The following is a 19,114-nucleotide window of genomic DNA, read 5'->3' on the forward strand; positions in this document are numbered from 1 at the left end:
TACATGTATTGTGTGAACAAATATTGCAATTCAGCCTTTTGGCTGTGAGAACATTTCATCTCATAAACCATACCATACCATACCATACCATACCATACCATACCATACCATACACCAGAGACGCTGTGGTCACAAAATATTTATCATGAGAAAGACATTTGTAGCATATTAAAAATCTTGAGATTTGGGGCATCTGATATTTCGGCTTGTTCTGATGTCATAACCATATTGTCAAAAATGTGACTTATTTTAGGTGGTTGGAAATCTACCGTTTTGTTGTTGTTGTTGTTTCTCAGTTATGGGATTTTTGAGGTGTGAAAAAATAGCTGACACACAAATAGAACTCACAATTTCATGTTAATTTGTAGGGCCTATTCACTATTGTAAATAATGTATGTTCATATTTATAGGGCCTATACTAATTCATTGTCAATATATTTTCATTGAGACTCACACTCCTGATTGGGGGTCCATAGAGTTTAATAAAATCTTACAAATCTTTACAAATCTTACACACTCCCACATCTTTTTATATACCGTATCTGTCTGTCTATAATACAAATATTTATACAAACATCACACACATAATCATACAAGTACATGTGTATGTATACATGTACATCACTACCTGTCTTACAAAGAAAACATAGCATCTAGCTCACAAACTGTGTTAAAATCAGTCTACACTAACACTAACAATACACAAACACTGACACACTATCCAAACTACAGTGTATAGTCCTGCTGCCTCTTGTCTATGTACTGGTGTAATCATCCAGAGAAACCATACACACAAAAAGCAGAACTCTTGGTGGAGCTTGTTTTATAAAACAAGTGTTATCATTTATTAAGTACAGTACAAGAACCACATTCCCAACAAAAGAATGCTTATTCAGCAAAGAAGAAGGGAACAGGTGGGCCTATAGGTGGGGAAAATATTCTGGATGGAATACAAAAAAAGAAAAAGAAAATGAAAGGCAAACATGCAGTCAAATATCCTTTGATGAGGCTAAAATTTGTAAATGCTCACTGGAAAGGGCATGTTCAATACAAGTCTTTAGCATATACTGTCTGCTGCAATACCAGAGAAATTATATCGAAGTAAAAAAAAAAAAAGAACAAAAATCACTTTTCTATTCTTGCCTATATGCAGTCTGCAAGTTTTCAAATCTTTTAAAAGCTTTCTTTTTGTTTTAAAACCAAAATATCTGACAAAGGGCGGAATCCATATTTCTGTTTCCGTTTCACCAGTTTCATCATGACTGCATAAAGCGTAAGTTTTTAGGGTCAGGTTTGAGAAATAACCACAAAAAGTTAAACACAAATGCATCTTTGACATATGCATCAGAAACAAACATACACCAACTTATTGCAGCAGTCCCATGCGCTCACAAATATGTCTACCTTTCAGGCATATCATAGTCTTTATTGTGATTCTCACATTCTTGTCAACATGATTATGAATGTAATACAGGAAATACATACATGTATTCCATCATTATGAAACAAAGAGACAAAAAAATACACTTTCATGCTTTCTTCAGCTAAGACTTTCACTTGGATGTTCACTTATATTGACCTCCATGAATTTCTGCAATATCTACTAAAGAGCAAGTGGATTCAGAATACTGTAAAAGTGGACATTTTTGTGCGAGTATTTTTTCTCGCTGGGCAGGGTACGATGAATTTCACTAATGTCTATACCAATTGAGCAAGCACATTAAACAGCTCATTACTGCCATGGCAGTTTATTGCTTTGGCAGCATATACTGTAGTAGAAGGTCATTGGTCTGCATTATGGCTTAGCTACAAACAATATAAATATGAATTAAATGTACAAAAGGCCTACCTTCACATCAAAGATATAGAATAACATTACATATAGCATGCACAAAAACTTGTGCCCTTTTGTTTTTTGCCGCAGCTTGCATGTTGTGCAAAATTGCACACCAAAAATTCCACCCCATAGAAAATTTCCACTTTTACAGCTGTCTGTTAAAAAGTTCCCCAGCATACTGCATCCATCCAAAGCACCGTGAATGAATAATATTACTTAAATTTCCTTATCTGCCATGATTGATTGTGATGTCATCAAGCCATTTGCATTTACGAGTATACATCACGTTATGACCTCCGTGACGCCTATCCAATTCAACCTCAAATCAGCCTACTTTCGTTTGAGGTTTGTACTCCTAACCTGAACATTGTGTAGACACACACAAACAAGTCATAAATATGTGTTCATATAGAAATGGAATACTACACATATTGAAATTATCACTACAAGACTAGAATGCTACATGGCTGTATACAGAGGTATACAAATGGCATACGGAGGGCAGTAAAATTAGCATTTCTTGAAGTTCATTTCTTGAAGTTCATTTCTGTTTTTATGTCAATATACTCCATATGAAAAATGCACGGCAAAATAACAATACAGATGATACCACTTGAGTGCAGTGAATTTCATGTTGCAGACACACATGATCTCACCAAGTCTGAAAACTCCTCTTGAAGTAGCAGAACATTAACAAAATTTCACATCAGACATCTATATTATGGTAATTCATCAACACTAAGTAGATTTTACACTAACATACCAATAACACCATGAATAGGGAATACACACATTATGTGTGTTTAAGAGTGAGACCCATTCACGCCCTTGGTGAAAGACTTGATGTAGGCCTCATAATACACTTGACTCCCCCGCAAACCTGAACCACATAAATGTACATATTTTGTAATCCATCTTAAGTAATCATACCACTGGAATGTAGCTGAGCTAAATAGATGCATACTGAATATGTCCTGGAAAACTGTTTTACTAAAACCTAATTCTCGGAATAATGATACTGAAAAGAAAAGAAGAAACTAGGACAATGGAATCCACTTGACAAGGTTAAACAGTTTTATGGCAGCGTTACATTAGATGAATATCATAGAACGAATAAGACCAGACCCACATACACTTGGTAAAAGAAAGAAAAAAAAAACTGATGAAAATCCCCAAACAAACAACTTGCAAGTATGTGATAGTAATTCTGGCACAAAGCACACTGAAATTTATACTTGCTACTTACGTACACTCATATAACACAATAAGTAAAGGCAATCCATACTTTTATCTAAATCAAGGCACATAGGGTACTTTTATTGCATGGTACTGGATAATATTACCAACTACTGAAAAAGTGAAAATTATGCATAAATATTTTTTCACATTCACTTCAGTGAATTTCACCGTTTCATAATTTTACAGGTTCATAATTTTACAGAACAGTATTTCCGTACATAGTTTACTGTCTCGAAAAAACATTGGCATGCACACAAATATGTCGACACACTGCGTAATATTCTACGTTTACGGTATAGGATATGGAAGACTATCTCCATCAACAATTGCTCAATGTTCTTCACTTTTATATTCAAGCTCACATGCAAAGTTCTTGCACATTTTATGCCATAACAAGAAAAAAGTAAATGGACTATGCAGTCATTTCTTATGCCATACTGTCTATATAAGTCGTGGATGTGATGCTTATGATATGAAAGCTCTATGTGTTGCCTACTGATGATTAAAAAAAGCATGATTTCACACAAATATTTCTTGCCTATAATTAAGTAGCAATAATATTAAGTAGTCTTGCCCCTTCAACAAAGACAGTGTGCTGCAAAACTGTGGCAGTTTTGAAATTTACTTTCTTGAAATCTACAGTGTTTGCATAGCACTGTCACTGGTAGTGGTCATGATAACAATGATGATGATTGAACAATATGATGATAATAATCACAATGATAATAATGGGTTACACATACATGTATTGAAATGGTCAAAGGTTGATTCCCTAGGCAATGCATACATCTTTCTTTACCACAGTAATTCGTAAGGAACTAAAGCATAAGAGAAGAAAGAAAAATACATACTGCACAATAGCAGTCATGACGAAAAAAGGCAACGCTATAGAAAAACTATTGCTTTTGAAAAAGAATGAAAACATGTTTTATGGAAATAAAGAATTTGCCTTTAAATAAAAAAAAATGAAACTGTGCACTGCCAACCTCAAACCAAAAGAAAACTTGATGCAACCACAGTTACATTTGTGCCTTCATTTTCAACCATCTTTGGCAAAACACACACATTATCCTTCCAATAGTAACCAAATGTATGAGACACGCACATATAAACTTGCTCAGCCTCACAGAGATGAAATACAGCCACTGCACTATTGAAAGAAGGCACAGCAAAAGCTCACATAATGAGAATTTGCGAACTGTTCACCAAATCCTTCATTTGGCACCAGACTTTTTACAACGTGCACTCTAGAACACGTTGTCCTTTGATCTTCCCGTCCAGTTTCATGGGAGGAGGGAGATTGTGACGATGGTCATTGAATGAGCCAGTTGAACAGGTAGGTTCCGAGCACGACGTAATGACTGGCGTAATTCAGTCTTGACCATGTGTCCAGTGTGTGTTTCATTGTGTAGCCCTGTAAGATGGAGTAGAGATGTTACAAAGAGAGAGAGAATAACACCTTTGGATTGACGCTCTCATTACCACTAGCGACGTGTCTGCTAGCCTACTTTAAAGGACTTTTGCGCTGTTGTTAACACTGACAGTCGTGAACAAAGAGAGCTGAAAACCAAGCATGTCATCGCGAGGGCATTTAGAGATCCCTGAATGTGATCGGCATTCATGAGCTTGTAAAAAGTCCAACCTGTGCAATCACTCTTTCTGAATAAGTTTACATGACATAAGACAAACATTTCTTTTTCTTTGTTTTGTTTTGTTTGTTTGTTTGTTTGTTTGTTTGTTGTTGTTTTTTTGGGGGGGTTATATTCCAGTAACAAGCTTGCAGCTAGTGAAAACAAAAGGTTATTGAAAGTGTATTCCGAATGCAGTTAAATAAATGAGCAAAAAACAAACAAACAAACAAAGAGACAAGTACATCATCTTTGGTTATATGCACTGTAAACCTTCCCATTGATTCAGCATAGCATCACCAGGGTCACAAGACCTTGCAACTCAAATTTTGGTGAAAATTTTTTTTTTTTTTAATTAATTGTCAGATAACACACAGTCACTACAGCTTTTCAAAGGAAACGTGATCCCATTTGTTATAATGCTTTGGCTGCCGTGTTTTTTACAATACAGAACAACTGACATATTTGAAATACAAGGTTTTGTTGCACCTAGTGGCAAAAGATGATTTGCCAATGTGCAGGAGGATATATAAGCTGTGTCCAGACGGAGGCAATTTTGGTCGCAGTAACTTCGGAAGAAGGGTTGGATTAAGCTTGGTTGGAGTAACTTCGGAGGATAGGTCGGAGCAGTGCCCGTCTGAACAAGGTCGTGGTAACTTCCTCCGATCGGAGGAACTTACCACGACCTCTTCCTCCGAACGAGATACTCCTGAGTTTTCTCAGGAGTATCTCGCTACCATGACTAGCCAGTCGGAGTAAATTGCCCATGCGGACAAGCCCTCGGAGTATCTATGAACTTACATGCCTTACGACCTAGGTAAAACTACCTGGGTCAAGTCGCAATGTTGACATTTTGCGACTACACGTGCGCGTGTAGAGCAATTCTAACCTAGTCGATCGCGACGAAGAAGCTAGCGTTCATGCAGACATTTCCATCAACAAGAATGGAGAAGACAAATGCCACTGGTAAAAAAAGTGCAATCTCATGGTCGACGAGCGCGGCGCTACCACTTCCGGAAGTTACACCGATCCTCGCACATAAATTGGTCGGAGATTCTTCCCACGACCATCGTGTGGACACAAGGGTCGTGGTAAGATATGCATTAATTTGAATTTGTATTGCCGTGCCATAAATTTTTACTCCGACTAGAAATACGTCTGAACATGGCTATAGATACTGTGTGCTGATCTAACTATAATGGTATGTGCTACAGCAAGCATATCATGTCAAAAAGCAGCTGCATTCCTTACCTCTTCCTGCAACTCGGAGTCTGTGTTGAAGACTACACCGAGGTAGGCAAGATGGAAGATTGCCAAGCCGCTGAAGAGGAGGTTCACAAGAATGACCAATGGATTCATCTGTGATCAGGCAGAAGGACAGATAAATAGATAAATGGGTGGATGGATGGATGGATGGATGGATGGATGGATGGATGGATGGATTGATGTATACATATCATATACAGTTAGATACTAAGGGTGCATATATGGGTGGGTGGTAGTGGTGTGTAATTGTTAAATGAGGGTAGTCCACACAGGGTTTTTGTATAAAATAGTGGCATGCTGAAACACTTTTATAGTCTCTAGTCTCAACTCAAATTGGGTACCGCTTTATTGGGTACTCCTTTTAATTGCTGTACAGGCTAAACAAACAATTCCAATATTTACCTCATAATCACATCATCCTTTCGGTTAAATGGGTACAAATTTTCCACTTTTTCAGATTTTTCACTTCATCTGCATCAGCATCATCACCACTATCATTATTATCATCACCATCATCAATTTTTTTTCAGTCATATTATAGTCATCTCCTTATAATTGGAAGGGAGTGAAATTACCTAATTCTGTTTGACTATAAAAGATAATACCATGGGTATATCGGAAACGCTTTTGATGTTGAGATACACACAGGGCATCAATAGCACAAAGTGTCAAAGACAACTCTGCAAACAGGCAATATACTTACGGCTTTGTATTCATGCACGCATACATTTTTGCACTTTCTGGCATTTATGCATGCACTGAAAGTATCCGCCAATTTGCTTCTGAAAACTGAACAGAAAGGGGAGCAAAATTACCACAGAGGCTCGGACAGCGGAGATACATACACAAGCAGAAAATTTTGAAGTATTCAAATGAACAAAGAAATATATTGTTTGCCATTACTGTCTGATACTGAACCACCCATGTTGTAGAATTTCTCACAAGTGATATAAATCTTGACAAGATTCCTGCCATTTGCTGAGGAATTTACTTTCAAAAAAATGTGGCAAAGGTTTGAATGACATTATTACAGATTGTATAGGTCAAATTTCACAACTAATCTTGTTCTACTCCTCAATAGCCCATCCACACTTGTAGGCTTTATCACAAAAGTAAGGCCATCACATTTTCTTAGGTATAAATAATTATCTTTTTTTTTTTTTGCTTCATAAGCCACAATCACAATTTGTTACTATATGAGCATCAAAATGTAAACAAGAAAATCTTCTCTTTTCAAGTAGAGTAAACTACGTATCATAGCAACAACAACAAAAATGCATTCACACTAAAGTCTTCTTTGACTGAGAAAGCCTTCAAAATCTTACCATGCTCTATATAGGAGTACACGCCCAGCGAAAGTAATACAGCTGCAAGCTGGAAATTTAAGCCCTGTCAAAAGAGGAGAAAAAATATCCCTGGTTAAGTGAGAAACACACAGGCAGATGTCCTCCTTACAGAGGCATTGGAGAGATGAAAACCGAAAAATGATGATGATATTTTCAACAAGATGTAAAGAGAATCACGTCACAAAATTGCATGCATTTAAATTTAACTTTGGACTTGTTCTCACAAGGATAAGTTTTAAATCACAACCTCATTTCTAGTCAAATACATACTGTACACAGTCAAGTTAAAAAATAAATTAAAAAAATATTATGTTCATAGGAGGATGCATTATAGATATTGTGATCGTAATATGCAATGGAATATACATTCAAATTCAATCTAATATGTAATATCTATTCAATTCTCAATTACAGCTGTATGAGCATGCATTTGATATTTCCTACTACTTGCTGGAATATTCTTGAGTTTGATGCAATTTAATACCTGAAGACGTATATGAAGACATATATTTCATAGTGAGTTTAATTCTTCACGTATCAGGACTTACCACAAATTTTGCGAGTGGTTAAATTCGCGATTGTGGAGCACAGTACAGAAGTGAAGAAATGTATGTGTGCACGTTACAATCATGTCAATATTAGAGGTAACATTGTCGCATGTTTCTTAATTCGCGAAAAGCATCCAACTCGCGAAATTTGCAAAAAATAAAAAACTCACAAAATATTCAACGTATACAGTTGATGCATGACAGCCCAATAATCACAGATGGCGTTACGGAAGGAAAACTTGGTGAAATTGAATAAAGAGTTTATTTTCCCACTTGCTTCTAGAGGTATGGATATGGATCTTCATGACAACTTACATGAAGTACTGAGCTGGCGATGTAAGTCAATAAAATGGCAGCAAATTTTCCCAGGTGGGCGCTGGTCTTGAATACATCTGCAGAAAGAGAAAGGCATGCCATGGCTCAGGTCATCATATCGGTCCAGTGACACAGGCTACAGTATATATTACCAACAGTCTCCGCTGACTGCTATTACAATACACAGCACATCAGTCTTTGAGATAACTTCAGAATACAATATCATATACCCAATTCAAGTAGATCAGTGAAGTGCTCAATCTAGCATATATATATGAATAAGTTCTGTGTTTTGTTTTGTCTTTGTTTTGTTCCTTAAACAAATGCTCATTCACTTGAAATTTAGTATGTTATTAATTCCAAAATGACATGAATGAACAAAAGGAACAAAATATATATAGGGCATCAATAAGGACATTATGCCCAGTAAGGATAAGAATCACAATGGCCATATATCATATCTCAGCAAATATCACAGTTATCTCATGCAATATATGTAGGTGTCATTCCTCTTCAAACTTGCCAGTATTTTCAGGCATCTGTCATAAAAAAGAAGAAGAAGCTCTTTTATCATTCTTGCTCAAGAATCAAAATAGAGAATGTCTTAACATTTGATAAACACAAAATATTATCATACAAAAAATAATGTATTTGTTCAAAATATTTAGTTATCATACAAAAAATAATGTATTTGTTCAAAATATTTAGTTTTGATGCTATGATATTACCATGAGACTCTTAGGGATGATATCAAACACTGTCGTAAAAACCATACACAATACAAGTATATATTAGATGGCTTAGACAGTTTCTGGTGTGTGATTGGTCGAGAGCTCATCACGTGATGCTGTTTGCGAGGATCGCAAATGTTATATTCTCCCAGCTCGTTATATTGACCAACTGGTCAACTGAATATATTTTTTCCATGTGTGTCGCCCTCTCACGGTTGAAAAACAAACAATTACACCAATATAAGTGTGTGGGACCACATCGGTAACTGGGAGGAGCAAACGATTACTATCGATAACTGCAGTCTGGATCGATACAATATGTTCCCACTCACCCCCCCCCCCCCCCGTCACCACACACATACACACACACACACGATACGTGAGAGAGTAGACGGCACGGCGCGGCGCGGAGTAGCGTCATGCGCTAGGCCTGCCAGCGCCTGGATGGAATTCGGGAAGCTAACGTTACGTACAGTGTAACATAGGCTACCCAATGTACCGTCTACGTATGCACATATCATTCGGCCCGCGAAGTTTGGATTCACACTTGCAGACTGGTTTGCAAATCACTGTGTTTCTACAATGTTCATCTCTGCAACAGAGGGGAAAAAAGACTGATTTTGAAATTGTTGCAGATTCCTGATGACAGAAGGTAGGCCTGCGTCTATACCGGTCCTGACACAAGACAAATTGATTGAAAATCACAGGGTAGGGCCTAACGTTTAATAGGCCTAGATAAAGATGATACACTGGACTGGGGAGCCAATTTGGACACATGTGATGTAGGCCCTTCTAACACTAACAGTTAGACACTAATAAGAGTAACTCTAACGTTAGACTTTACATTGTAACGTTACGTTCTACAGAGTTTTACTTTTAGACGTTAAGGTAGACTTACGTAACGTAAGACCGTGTATATTCTTATGTTAGAACTCCCTAACGTTAGATCTAAATTAGGACTAACGTTAGAATAGAGTCTATCTAGTAGGACCTATAACATTTAACAAACATTAGAATCTAGACATAGAGGATCTAACGTTAGACCCTCGGCCTAACAAGTTAGGTTCTAACGTTAGCGACTAAAGGGCCAACCTGTAGAAACAAATTTTATGTCAAATGATAAAAATTGCCCAGTGCAGTGGGCCATAACGTTTAAGGCCTAAAGTTAGATTTGTTTTGTGAGTAGACCCTAACGTTAAAACATCTGCTGATCTTTTGGACCTCGGCATAATTTAACTATAGGGCTCTAAAGCGTCGTTACTTGACTAAAGCCTATCACGTTAGTGGGGCCTACTGTCGTTCGAGGACATGAGCATAGCAACTACACAATCCAGTCGCCGCTGTACAACTACAAAATCGCGACAGCGCGCACACAGCGTCTGGTCGGGCTAACATGAGCGTAGATCTATGCGCCGTTAGTGTAGGCTCTTCTGTAAAGCACAATCAAGGGCAAGGCCATCTAATATAACAGATATCGACTGGTATGGGGTGGAATGTAACAATCTTTGGAACGCCAGGGAGTTATATTTTCCCTCGTGATCATATTTTCCCTCAGCGCTGCGCGCTTCGGGAAAATATAATCCCTTGGGAAAATATAACTCCCTGGCGTTCCAAAGAATGTTATATTCCACCCCGTACCAGTCAATATCTGTATAGTATTGCCTGTGCTCATGCTTCATCATTGCTAATGTCTCAATGTGTTTCATCACAGTTTAGTGGGTAACACTACAGGACAATATGAACCATACGTAGCTACGGGTATGACACAGATATACTCACAATTCTTCAGCCAATAGTGCATAGGTATATTCCAGTTTGTGACAACATCCACTAGAGACCTCGGCAGTTCTATGTGCCATGGCTTAGCAACAGAAAACTCCCTGTGTGCAAGATGTGGACAGAAAAAGGGGAGTAGAAGAGATATTTAAGAGAAATATAGACATATACACAGATAGATGGATGGATACCATTGGTAGATGGATGGATAGATTGATGGATGCATGGATAGGTAGATATACAGATAGATAGACAGATAGATAGATAGACAGATAGATAGGTAGGTAGGTAGGTAGAGTGAGTAAGGGACAGAGAGAGCAAAATCAAGTGAGTGTATGTGTTCACATAAAAGAGAGTAGATACATTACAACAAAAAAAAGAAAATCCACTCTCAAGATGGCCCTACTCAGATTATTTGGAAATCCCCGCAATGAATAGAGTACACCTTTATCACTGATCTCTATGTAAGGAGACACACAGCTGAAGAATCTCGACTGGCGTCGAGTGCTATCAATGAGAGTATGCTTTGATGCACATATTCGCTGATGGGTGCTACTTGTGGTTTTCGAATGTACCCTGGTGAGCAGCGAATAAAGGTTAATTCAACCAGGCCAATCTTCTCTTCCCAAACCACATGGTTTATAGTGCTGCTCTCACATTCATTGAAGTACTTATGTCTGTGGGCTCAAGAATGAATGTTCATCTAATTTGTCACAATATCTATTACATTATCTGTATCATTAATGGATATCCATCTTAATGTACACTTAGTAATTGTGAAAGAGGAAATGCAGCTACACTGTACAGAAATGGTTATAATGAGGCATTCCGGTCTCATGTAGGGACCAGAAAGAAATACTGATAAATCAGAGATGTGAGAGTACTTGCAGGAAAAAAATCTGGAAAAAAAAAATCAGAAACTTTAGGGGAGTACGAAATGCACTGAACTGTGAACAATTCAATGCATTTGAATTTCCAGTAAGTCTGAAAGTGGGTTTTGAGTAAAGTAAAAAAAAAAAAAAGCTTGAGGTCAGATTAAACTCTGAACTCTCACATCCCTGGATAACTTCAACAATTTCTATCATCTCTGGGCTGCTGTACTGTAAAATTGAGGACCTATATCCTCACCATCTTGGTAACAAATGTACTAAGAACTGGCCACCTGCCACCAGGACGCACTATTTCTGAAGCACATTAACCCGTTGAGGACGGACTGATTTTGCTACGACTCGCATTTCCCATAGACAAATGCCCTAGTAATACCCGGAACTCATCCTCAACAGGTTTAAAAGCATGTAGAATCACAGTTTTACCATTTGACAGATCCGTCTGATTGTGACACCGCACCATATCCTGCAAGTACGCTGGAAGCCGACGAAAAGTAGCTCACAAAGTAGTGACTGTACCGAAATGATGCTGCATCACCATATGCACTAAGCCATCTGTCAGTAGAAATCAATCAATGGAAAAAGGCGCAATTATGACTACTTGGAAATTATCTACCGCAGGTATCGAACAATGGATAAGTGCATGCCTAGAAATAGGTATATACATGTACACTGATGTGATAATCTTGTGAAGCAGTAACACTATAAACTACTTTGCTGAACAGAAATCCATTTGGTGCTATTAGGCGATGGGAAGTTAAGTTGACAAATGAATCACTGACTTCATAAATATCAATCAGATTACCCGAACAGAGTAATGATAAACTCAAATGAAAGGGAGTTGATGCATATGAATACTAACCCATCTAAAATCCATACATACTGTACATGTTTCAGAAGATGACTGTTACCACACAAGCATGTACAAGAAATGAACAAACTAGCTACGTCAGCTTTGAGGATAAAAGTGGACGACCATTAAATGTAACATTCCACACGTCTTGCCAGTTTCTTTTGCTGATTTGAAGATCTTGCCTTATTTACACAACTGCTGTATAGATAAATGTTGGTGACTTGATACCTTACACCTACTTCTCTGCAATGTGATACACCACTGTATAAAATCTTCTGTCTGAATCTGCAGGTTAAACATGGAGCATCTTGCACACAGTCAAGTGGTACCAATATGAATGGTTTCTCTACACCTTTTTTTTTTTTAGCCACGAAAACATGAGAAATTATTTCTTATTTTGGTAAGTTTGTATTGCATACTCACTTAGATTTATACTGGACAAAGAGAAACGGGGCTATGCAGACTGAGACATTCAGGCACACGAGAGCCAGAAAAAAGTTGACAATAACACGGAGAATCCACATGAAACTCTGCATGGATTTACAAGAATGAAAATAGACAAAATACAAATTACAAATTCAGTCAGTCATGGCATAAAAAATCTTCACTACTTATAAAAACAAACAAACAAAAAACAAAAAACAAAAACCCTCACCCTGTATATTACTCTTAACTGCTGCAAATCACATAATTATATACATTATCACAAGAGTCACTAATTCACTGACATGTGTGATCAGTCAATAGTTATTTCATATACTCATACATCCTTCTTTTCCTGGCTCATAAAATACATTACAATATGGGTCATATCTTTGTGACTGGTGTAGTCTTGTTCCTAAGGCACAGATGTATCTAATGTGCCATCACTTTAATTGACATTATGCATAAAACATGGCACACAGCACAGACAATAACCGAGAGAATGATCTCACTGATATACTGGGTGTTGTTTCTATAAGTAAGTGAATGCCTTTGGAGGAAACGAAAGACAAAGAAAAAGCATGCTGAAACCTATGTAGACTGAGACAGTTTGTCCGACAACATTCACAAACAATGTATCAACCTCCAAACACACCTATACATACATAACAACAAAACAAGCATTTACAAAACACGGGAACAAAATAAATTGATTGATTGATCTAAGAATCAATCAATCAATCAATCAATCAATCAATCAATCAATCAATCAATCAATCAATCAATCAATCAATCAATCAATCAATCCACAAGAAAAACAAAGGAACATGTGACAAAGTGATCACGTACCAGAGGGTTTGGTTGCAGCATGGACTTGTAGCTGTTGAAACTGACCCACGGCCCAAAGAGAACTGTCCCTACACAGAAGGTGTAGCCTAGGTATTCTTGAAGGCCAATCATAGCAGGCACAACCCCATGGTCTAGGTCGAATCCCAGAGATATTACTTTCATTACAAGAATCATTTGAGCACCTATACAAGATAGAAAGAAAGAAGAGGACAAACAAAATGCTCAATACCTATTGCCAGATCGGAAGTACCAAGATTATATTTCAACATAAATGCAATGTTTTTTACATTTAGAAAGATTAACAGATAGACAATAGAACCCTTGGTAATAACAAATAAATGATACCAAACTGAGAGGAATTGAGTAAGAACAATTTTCCTTTATATTCAATAACATTCAAAGAATAATCTAGGTATATCTTTTCTTTGTTTCACTATCATGAAGGCAGAACATGAAGAAAGTTATGTATAATATACACCAAAGAATGAAGGCAAGAAATAACTACCACACAAACTACAGTGTATCTATTTCCATTTTTTAACCCGTTGAGGATGAGCCCCGAGTATACTCGGGCAAGTGTCTATGGGAAATGCGTGTTGTAGCAAAATCAAACCATCCTCAACAGGTTAATACATGTAAAATTATGTGGGTTGACTGATATTTGCAAAACTTGCCGAAGTATTGCCTCCTGTAACAGATAGATCTCCACTGTAGAAAATTGCTGATTTTACTCATATAAAGATCATGAAAGCTTGTATTTACTTTTCTTTCCACTGCCATTGTTCAAATGGCAAATTCAGTCTTGATTCTATATTTTTTTCCACAAAGTGCAAATCATAGAAAATATGGCTTTGAATGCAATATCTCGAAATTATCTCTAAAAATAGAATAACCTCATGTACACTCTGAGCTATCAACAATGATCATTTCCTATTTTGAAAACTCACGGGTCCCCTTCGCAAATTTTCAAATGTCACCAAAAGTCCCATTTCTACTTGACACACACTTGGAAGGATTACTCTTTGCTTGAAACTAGCAAATTGTCTGTCAAACTAGTATCCACTGTGATCCACTTAATAGAGAGTGAATAGTATTACACAATGTACTGAAGCTCAACAAATGCAATACAAAAAGAGGATTTAGAGACTAGAGATTAATCAGGTGCACAGCTCGCCCGATTGCAAAGTCACATCAAAGGGTGCATGAAAAAACGCCATGGCAAGAGGTATGTGACTTTGGTATCAGATTGAAGTAAAAACATGGCACAATGACTGAACAATGTGGACTTGTGATTGATAATAACTTGTTGCATTTAGCAGCCTCATGACAACCTGGAGAGGAAGGGAAAGAACGACAAGACTACTGTAAATGAATGCAGAGAATGGCTTTTATAGCCAATGTCAGGACTGCAGTATCATATTGTGAGAATATTTTGATTTCCCCTTTTCACTTGGATATGTACCCTAGTGTTTTCATGTTTTCTTCTCAACAGAGCCAATTTTACCATTTATAATATCACTTGCTGCTATTGTTGCTGTTTTTTCTACCAAAAAATGAATTGCTGGAGAGAAAAGACTAAGATGTATCTTAAAAACCAGCTGTTTGAGATGACTGTGAATATCAGGTCATTAGGCTTTTGATACTGACATGGACACAGTCCTTACAGTATAAGTTTTAATTTCACACAACTCTTGAATTGAAAAGAGCAGGTCATTTACAGGCATTATTTCCCATTTGCAGATGAAACAAAAACCCTGCTTTGGTGCTTCAAAATACTTCTAATATGGAAATTAGGGATAGAAACAACCAATGTAAAAATTGTAATCCTTATAATCAATGTTAAGAATTGCTTAAATATAAAAAATGTGAACAATAGTTATAATAAAATTGTTCTCGACCAAACCGTCCCCAGTTATGGTTTATTGAGAAAAATAATAACTCCTTATACTAAATGATGTACGCTTTTATGTTGCAAAATTTTTATCTGTAGGATGTTTTGTGATACAACTGACCTACACATATGCATCAAATGTGATAACTTGGAACATTTTTTTAATCACTGTTCCTGATGGTAAAAGTACCTTTAACTGCTTCATTCAAAATGCAATCCTCACATGGCTCATATAGATAACACAAATTCTCCTCTGATTATATCTTTTTCAAGGGTATCGCTACTCTTCTACTTCTCTGCATAAGAGAAAGAGTGCAAACACTTTCCTAATTCATAAATCACAGCATGGTGTTTCAAATAAGCAATATTCTCACCTCTGATTCTATGCCAGTCCCTGGGGTCAGCCAGGCACAATTCCCTGGTAGATAACAGAGAGACAAGTTGTATATGATTTCATTACCACATTGCTGGAAATTTTCTTACACGCATTCTCTGGCAATGATTGAAGGGTTTGCAGGTAACATACCAGCCTGGTATTAATACCGCTTACACAAAGATTTCAAAAGTAAAATATAATGGCAACAATTTAACTATCTGACTTCACTGATTTTTGGCTTGGATGAGCTAAAATATAATTACATACCTTGCAATCCTCAGCTACAAAATTGCTTGCATTTTATTTTACAAGCCATTTCTCTTAGAACAGACCCTCTGTTAATGGGAATTCATGCAATTCCAATGCCCATATCAGAAATAGATTGTTATGATTACTTTCAATGTGATACATGATGCTGTATTCGATTCAATGACAGGAAATAAACAAAACCACAACCATGCTCTTACCATAAAATGAGTGTTGCAATGCACGCCACACCTGTTATCGGCCCTTTATGTTTCAGCCCTTTGTAGCTCAGCCACAAGAGCAGGATGTACGACAGAAGTGAGACACCCACAATGTAAGCCGTGAGAACTCCAAAGGTATTCCAGAGCAAGAACAGTCCGGAGGCAGCGCAGACAATATGGAGAAGACTCATTGGAATATCTGGCAGAGAATAAGAATAACAACCATTCATATTTCATTACACTGTACGTACAAATACTTGTCCCATACAACTGATGACATTAAGTGTGTTGACAAGTTTTGGTGGACATGGTATTCAGCAAGTTCCTATCTTTTTGTTTGACTTTGCTCTTCATTTCCCATTTATATTGATTTAATAAAAAAACTAAATCAATTATTGTAATCAATTAAATGCTTGACACTGGTGCTGGTCCAATGGTCCCACATCCGCAAAAATCATTGTCAGGCCAGTAACTGTTCAGGAAGTGCCAAATTCACTGGTCCAACATGCCATGACTGGTATTAGTGGTTTTAAAAAAAAAAAAGGAAATTGTCCAGGCCAGTCGAAAAGAACAGGACTAGTAAAATATGGGAACTATCTACTGGTCCAACAGAAATAGGTTGGACCAGTAGAAAAAAATGAAGCCATGCTGTAATAGTGGGAACTTTTTGCATATTTTGCATGACCAGAAATAACCACAAATCTAGAAGAACACAAATTTGTATGCTTCCTATACATACAAGTATGTACCATTCTACCAATATGTAATGTCTTTATTCCATGGAAATAAAAACATACAAAATTCATCTTACTCAGTCGAGTACAAAAAAATTACTCGAGCACAAATTTCTAAAGCATGGAGTGTAAGAAAATTCCATTTATTATCCACAATGTGTTTAATATCAATCTTCTGGAAAACAAACTGATTCAAGCATGCAAATGTATAGCGTAATGAAGACAACGTTAAGTGCCTAATTTTTCCACGAGATTCTTTTACATGCTATCCTCTATCTCTCCTTGTCTCACAGGTCTCAAATTTCTTATTAAAGCTTCCTTCACTTGCTAATCCTTACCCAGCAAGGCCGACACTCTGAGACTACCACACAGGAGCAGTAATGGTACCATCATATCTAGCCCCTGGCGGGCCACGGGCCAGCTGCACTCCTGGATGTGTTGTGTGAGGGAGAATTCATCGTCGAGCGGCGCCTCCATGCCAGCCCTGTAGTCCGCCTCATACTCCCCCATCATGTACTCCTGAAGGAGCTGGTAGAGATCCTCGTCCGGCAGATCCTGCAGGTCCTCAGGATCCAGACCCATGGCCTGCAGGTCCTCCAGGGTGGGCAAGTAGTCCTCCATCACTTCGTCGTAGTCCTCCCAGAACATATCTCCCTCCATTTTTGGGCAAACCTTCTCTGCTCTATGAAACAAGACGATTTCACAATGATGTGTGAGAGGACATGGATGAACAATCATAATACTTACACCAGTTCGGGAAACCCACTCACAAGGGGGGCCCCTCCTTATAAGTAACCCGTCCCCCTTATAAGTAACCCGTCCCCCTTATAAGTAACCCCGTCCCCCTTATAAGTAACCCCCGGGGCACCCCTTATAAGGAGTCTCCACGCTTTTTTGCAATGCAACGCGAAAATGAAAGGACTGCGGCAATTCGCTTGATTATGTCCATAAAGCTTCACAAGTTTCCTAGTTACTCACGAAATTTGAGCAAAATCGGTTTGAGGCATCATATCTAAAATCATGGATTTAAATGCGATGTCAAACGACCCATGCGAATGAGTACGTGGCGACTGAGTACGTACTCAGTCGCCACGTCTGCACTCAAGCATTGCCGCGCCGCCGCGCCTGGCGACACTCACGCCAGTAATCGCTCGCATTTCAGCATTCGCATGGGTCGTTTGACATCGCATTTAAATCCATGATTTTAGATATGATGCCTCAAACCGATTTTGCTCAAATTTCGTGAGTAACTAGGAAACTTGTGAAGCTTTATGGACATAATCAAGCGAATGCCGCAGTCCTTTCATTTTCGCGTTACATTGCAAAAAAGCGTGGAGACTCCTTATAAGGGGTGCCCCGGGGGTTACTTATAAGGGGGACGGGGTTACTTATAAGGGGGACGGGTTACTTATAAGGAGGGGCCCCCCTTGTGAGTGGGTTTCCCGAACTGACACTATGCATGGAACCACCAGGTTGACGATGTGGAGACATTCAAACCACTGGCACTGAGTAAACCCAAAGATCAAACACTTAAGTCCCCCAAATCATACATAACAACTAAAATTTATAACATTTCATTTACATGCAAGTCTCAAACTGGTAACACTAACAGTGGTTATTCATTATTTTCGCGTGCATTTGGCAATTGCAATTTAGTACACACGTCATGCATCACATTATTTTACTTGAGGTAGGCTATGCAAAACGTTAAATAGTCTGCAGCATGCAGTTTAATGCCAGTCCTGTAGCTGTAGTGTTGGCGTTGTTCATCACTAATGGGTCAACCACTATTAAAATTTAACAATAACATCATGAACATGGCAAGTTATCGACTTGTAGTTTTTATGAAGTGGCATTACCATAAAACACGTAAAATCAAACTTCTAACGTTATTCAGTAAAATCTAATTTTTCCCTCACCTTATTCCGTGTGTATGATCATCCTATGT

At 37.8% G+C, this 19,114-nt stretch overlaps 1 protein-coding gene across 1 annotated transcript; it reads right to left on the reverse strand.

The window, feature by feature from the left end:
- Positions 1–4,056: 4,056 nt before the first annotated feature.
- LOC139732099 (protein-serine O-palmitoleoyltransferase porcupine-like) lies at positions 4,057–17,826 on the reverse strand. Its single transcript, XM_071642966.1, has 12 exons — positions 17,505–17,826; positions 16,433–16,631; positions 15,964–16,007; positions 13,699–13,880; positions 12,850–12,956; positions 12,000–12,128; positions 10,690–10,790; positions 8,180–8,256; positions 7,296–7,359; positions 6,674–6,759; positions 5,956–6,063; positions 4,057–4,490 (listed from the first exon to the last, which is right to left on the reverse strand). The coding sequence occupies exons 1-12, from the start codon at positions 17,824–17,826 to the stop codon at positions 4,389–4,391; spliced, it is 1,521 nt and encodes a 506-aa protein (XP_071499067.1). The 3' UTR covers positions 4,057–4,388.
- Between the last annotated feature and the right edge of the window lie 1,288 nt (positions 17,827–19,114).

The sequence above is a fragment of the Diadema antillarum genome, unplaced genomic scaffold (assembly GCF_040938485.1).
Source record: "Diadema antillarum isolate AM-2024a unplaced genomic scaffold, OU_Dant_1.0 seq00000400_RagTag, whole genome shotgun sequence".
NCBI lineage: Eukaryota > Metazoa > Echinodermata > Echinoidea > Diadematoida > Diadematidae > Diadema > Diadema antillarum.

Excerpts from the sequence above, each read along its gene's own strand:
- LOC139732099 (XM_071642966.1), bottom strand. The coding sequence starts at position 17,826 with ATGGAGGGAGATATGTTCTGGGAGGACTACGACGAAGTGATGGAGGAC. Across the intron at positions 6,760-7,295 it reads GTACTCCTATATAGAGCATG|TTTTCAGAAGCAAATTGGCG; the intron begins GTAAGATTTTGA and ends CTTTCTGTTCAG. Across the intron at positions 4,491-5,955 it reads ACTCCGAGTTGCAGGAAGAG|GGCTACACAATGAAACACAC; the intron begins GTAAGGAATGCA and ends TCCATCTTACAG.